Source organism: Lucilia cuprina, chromosome 5 (genome assembly GCF_022045245.1).
Source record: "Lucilia cuprina isolate Lc7/37 chromosome 5, ASM2204524v1, whole genome shotgun sequence".
NCBI classification, from domain to species: Eukaryota; Metazoa; Arthropoda; class Insecta; order Diptera; family Calliphoridae; genus Lucilia; species Lucilia cuprina.
Window position 1 is genome coordinate 10,274,832 of NC_060953.1, and position 5,313 is coordinate 10,280,144.

Consider the following 5,313-nt stretch of genomic DNA (forward strand, 5'->3'; position numbering starts at 1 on the left):
TGAACTAGAACTGAACTAGAACTGAACTAGAACTGAACTGAACTAGAACTGAACTGAACTGAACTAGAACTGAACTGAACTAGAACTGAACTGAACTAGAACTGAACTAGAACTAAAACTTAACTAGAACTGAACTAGAACTGAACTAGAACTGAACTAGAACTGAACTAGAACTGAACTAGAACTAGAACTGAACTTGAACAAAACTAGAACTGAACAAGAACTGAACTAGAACTGAACTAGAACTGAACTAGAACTGAACTAGAACTGAACTAGAACTGAACTAGAACTGAACTAGAACTGAACTAGAACTGAACTAGAACTGAACTAGAACTGAACTAGAACTGAACTAGAACTGAACTAGAACTGAACTAGAACTGAACTAGAACTGAACTAGAACTGAACTAGAACTGAACTAGAACTGAACTAGAACCGAACTAGAACCGAACTAGAACTGAACTAGAACTGAACTAGAACTGAACTAGAACCGAACTAGAACTAGAACTGAACTAGAACCGAACTAGAACTGAACTAGAACTGAACTAGAACTGAACTAGAACTGAACTAGAACTGAACTAGAACTGAACTAGAACTGAACTAGAACTGAACTAGAACTGAACTAAAACTGAACTAGAAGTGAACTACACCTGAACTAGAACTGAACTAGAACCGAACTAGAACTGAACTTGATCCAAACTAGAACTGAACTAGTAATAAACCAGATCTATAACTGAATTTTAACCTTTTGAACTCGGTTATTCATACTCGTTTTATTTCGTTCCGTTTCCTTACTATGGCAAATCTTTTCTTCAAATTTAAAATTCCAAGCAAATGCAATTTATTTATATGAATTTCTTTGTTTGTTTTTTTGTTTTCTTACAAAGCTGTCATCATATTAAAAACACTTAAAAGAAAGTAAAACATTTAAATAATTTCTGTTGAAACAAACAAATGTTAAATATTTATATGTATGTTTTGCATTTTTTTTCTCAAGGTAACTAACATTTATAGTATTTACTTAATTGATATAACATTTGTTTAAGTATTTTATATATTAATTTTGTTTATTATATTATTATCAATTAACTGCTATTTTAAAAAAAATGTCATATTTATATCAAGTGTATTGTCAGATGTATGTCTCGCGTGTAAGTTATTTATTTTATACTTTTATTTTGTTTTTGTTTATATATGAATAATAATTATTATAAAAGAAAACAAAAAAATGTGTTTAATATATAACAAATTACCATTAAATTAAACAAAAATCTATTAATGTAACAAAAGAAAAAAGCAAAATATGAGAATTTTAGAAAAAAAAACAAAAACTTTTAAACAAAATTTTAATTACAACAATTAAAATTGTTCAGTTTTTAAACATAATTATAACAAAATACTTTTCTTTATGTTTGTATTATAAATTAAATATTTTGAAACATTTAATAGGCAAGTAGTCCATTATTAATTTATATAAATGAAAATATTTTTATTTAAATTATGTTTCTTAGGTTTTCGACTAATTGCTTATTGTTTTGGTTAATTCTTTATTATAATTTGTTTTTAGTTTGCTTAATATTTAACATTAAAAAAAAACAAAAAAAATATAAATTTTATTAAAATTTTAAATAAAATATTCGATATTTAGGACTATGGTTTTTTTAGTACATACATATAAATGTAGAGTGTTTTCAGTTAAGATATCAATGTGGTATATGTTTTTCAAAACTTTGTTTTTTTTTTCTACATTAAAATATTATTATTTTTTTATATAACAAACGTTACAAATATTATTGTTGAGATTACTTTTGTATTTAATTTAAATAGTTTAATTTATTTTAGAGTTTATTCTTTCATATAAGGATAGTTGATATCACGCAGGGGCACAAATGTTTCCTTAATTGCCTGGGGAGAAGTCCAACGTAAGATGTAGTGGGGACCACCAGCTTTGTCATTGGTTCCTAAAGAAATTTTATGCACAAAATTATAATAATTGTAAAAAAGTTATTACTTCCTTATAAAAATGAAACTTACCCGACATGCGACCACCACCGAAAGGTTGTTGACCTACAACTGAACCAGTTGATTTATCGTTAATATAGAAGTTACCAGCAGCCATTTTGAACTCTTCTAAAGCTTGTTTCAAGAATGATCTACAAAAAATAAAAAAATATGAAACAATTAAATACTCTGCAACAACAACAACACAATTAAATTTCTGGACTAAAGACTCGACTAGAATAGATCTAGAATCGAACTAGAACCGAACTAGAACCGAACAAGAAGAGAACAAGAACAGAACTTGAGCAGAACTAGGACAGAACTAGAACATAACTAGAAAAGAACTAGAACAGAACTAGAACAGAACTAGAACAGAACTAGAACAGAACTAGAACAGAAGTAGAACAGAAGTAGAACAGAACTAGAACAGAACTAGAACAGAACTAGAACAGAACTAGAACAGAACTAGAACAGAACTAGAACAGAACTAGAACAGAACTAGAACAGAACTAGAACAGAACTAGAACTAAACTAGAACTAAACTAGAACTAAACTAGAACTAAACTAGAACTAAACTAGAACTAAACTAGAACTGAACTGAACTAGAACTGAACTAGAACAGAACTAGAACTGAACTAGAACAGAACTAGAACAGAAATAACTGAAATAGAACTGAACTAGAACAGAACTAGAACAGAACTAGAACAGAACTAGAACAGAACTAGAACAGAACTAGAACAGAACTAGAACAGAACTAGAACAGAACTAGAACTAGAACAGAACTAGAACTAGAACAGAACTAGAACTAGAACAGAACTAGAACAGAACTAGAACAGAACTAGAACAGAACTAGAACAGAACTAGAACAGAAATAGAACAGAACTAGAACAGAACTAGAACAGAACTAGAACAGAACTAGAACAGAACTAGAACAGAACTAGAACAGAACTAGAACAGAACTAGAACAGAACTAGAACAGAACTAGAACAGAACTAGAACAGAACTAGAACAGAACTAGAATAGAACTAGAACAGAACTAGAACAAAACTAGAACAGAACTAGAACAGAACTAGAACAGAACTAGAACAGAATTAGAACAAAACTAGAACAGAATTACTAAAATCTCTACTCACTCATCCTTTCCGAACACAGCTCCAGTCAAAGCGAACTGCGTTGAAGTGGGCACCAAATTCATAGTCTTATTCAAATCGGCATCTTTGTAAACGTAAACGGTCAAGACGGGTCCAAAGATTTCCTCAACCATTATCTTATCCTTGGGATCTGTGGTCTGTACAATTGTGGGATTAACGAAATAACCCTTGGCATCCGAGTAAGTGCCACCGGCAATAATTTCTAAATTAGGACTCTTTTTGGCATGTTCAATATAGGAAGTAATACGTTTAAATGCTTTATCATCAATAACGGCTGATGTGAATGTTGAGAAGTCTTGAACATCATCGATTTTCAATTTAGCGGCCTCGGCAATGAGACCTTCCTTAATCTGGTAAAAAAATAATTTGTTTTAGTTTATAAAATATTTAAGTTAACCTATTAATGAATGTTTACCTTAGGCCATAAGGACTCGGGCACATACATGCGAGAGCAGGCTGAACATTTTTGACCACAAAATTCAAATGCCGAACGTATAGTGGCCGTTACAACTGTTTCGATATCAGCCGAAGGATGTACGAAATGGAAATTCTTACCACCACATTCACCAATTAAACGGGGGAAGTTAATGTATTTATCGATATTGCTGCCCACTTGTTTCCACAAGCGATTGAAAGTGCTAAATGTAAAAAAAGTGTGGTTATGTAAACATTTTGAAAATTATATAATTTGACTTACGGTACTGAGCCGGTAAAGTTAATACCAGCCAAGTGGGGTGAAGCCGTGATGGTGTCACCAAATACTGGACCATCAGCGGGTACAAAATTAACAACACCATCGGGTACTCCAGCCTCACGCATAATATTGAAGATTCGCCAATTTGATAATACTGCGGTATCAGAGGGTTTCCATAAAACAGCATTGCCCTAGAAAAGAGATAAATTATTATATAAACAAGTTGTTTAAATTGTTTTTTAATAAATTTACCATTAAAGCTGGTGTATAGGCCAAATTGCCACCAATAGCTGTGAAATTGAAAGGACTAACGGCGGCTACAAAACCATCGATACCACGATAACGCATAGAGTTTTTGGTTACTTTAATATTTTCACTAATAGGTTGGTATTTAGCACATTCCTTCAGAAAGAAAGCATTTAATCTATAACAAAAACATAAATTTTATTAATCTATTGCAAATCCTTGAGCCCAACCCAAACATACCTAATAAAATCGATTAATTCAGCCGATGAATCGATTTCTGCCTGTATAACAGTTTTCGATTGACCCAACATGGTGGCTGCATTTAATTCCTGTCTATATTTGCCGGCCATTAAATCGGCGGCCTTCTCCCAAATCTTCAAACGTTCACTCAAGGGAGTACGATCCCATTTGGGCTGTGTTTCGACAGCGGTCTTAATGGCTTTCTTAACAATATTCGCATCGGCATAATAGAATTTAGCCAATTTGTGTTGATGATTGTGTGGCATCACCTGATGTCTCACCTGATCGGTGCGTATTTCTTCGCCACCAATTACAATTGGTACATCTTCACAGGTGGCGGCTGTTTTCTTAAGGGCTGCCTCGAGTGCCTTACGTTCGGCAGATCCCTTTTTATATTCGAGTATGGGTTCATTGGCTGTGGGAAAATCGGGTAAATTTGTATCGGGTACCACAGAACTTATGCTACGAGATTTTGTCATGAGATTATTGGGGTTTAGTGAATGTTTGCCAATAAGTGCGGCCACTTGGGGCTTAACACTGGCTTGAGTTGTACGGGCTAGACTTAACATGTTTGTTGCTCGTTTAGTCTTTACTTAAGAAGTTTAGAGGAGATTTCGCGTTTTCGACTTAAAAATAAATTAAATCTGTAAAGAGAAAAATAAAAATTAAATAAATTAGAATTTGTTTTGGTTAAAAAATTAATAGATGTGTTCGCATAGTGAATAGATAATATAGTAGAAGTAGACTATTTGGAAATATAGTAGTAGCAGTTAGACTATAGTCAAGTCTATAGCCTGGAATTTAGTCTAGTATACATAAGCAGGACTTTAAAAAGAGTTCTAGTTCAGTTCGGGTTCAATAATAGTTCATTTCTAGTTTAGTTCTAGTTCAGTTCTAGTTCAGTTCTAGTTCAGTTCTAGTTCAGTTCTAGTTCAGTTCTAGTTCAGTTCTAGTTCAGTTCTAGTTCAGTTCTAGTTCAGTTCT

The 5,313-nt window shown here is 32.5% G+C and overlaps 1 protein-coding gene across 1 annotated transcript in view; it reads right to left on the bottom strand.

Moving 5' to 3' along the window:
* Nucleotides 1–1,454: 1,454 nt before the first annotated feature.
* LOC111685649 (delta-1-pyrroline-5-carboxylate dehydrogenase, mitochondrial) overlaps nucleotides 1,455–5,313 on the bottom strand; it is a 28,177-nt gene continuing 24,318 nt past the window's right edge. The window contains exons 2-8 of the mRNA XM_023447909.2: nucleotides 4,330–4,973; nucleotides 4,096–4,267; nucleotides 3,847–4,034; nucleotides 3,565–3,787; nucleotides 3,132–3,499; nucleotides 2,032–2,150; nucleotides 1,455–1,958 (exon numbers count right to left, since the gene is read on the bottom strand). Coding sequence (XP_023303677.2) covers nucleotides 1,843–1,958; nucleotides 2,032–2,150; nucleotides 3,132–3,499; nucleotides 3,565–3,787; nucleotides 3,847–4,034; nucleotides 4,096–4,267; nucleotides 4,330–4,898 — 1,755 coding nt within the window. The 5' untranslated portion in view covers nucleotides 4,899–4,973 and the 3' untranslated portion in view covers nucleotides 1,455–1,842. The remainder of the gene's footprint in view (nucleotides 1,959–2,031; nucleotides 2,151–3,131; nucleotides 3,500–3,564; nucleotides 3,788–3,846; nucleotides 4,035–4,095; nucleotides 4,268–4,329; nucleotides 4,974–5,313) is intronic.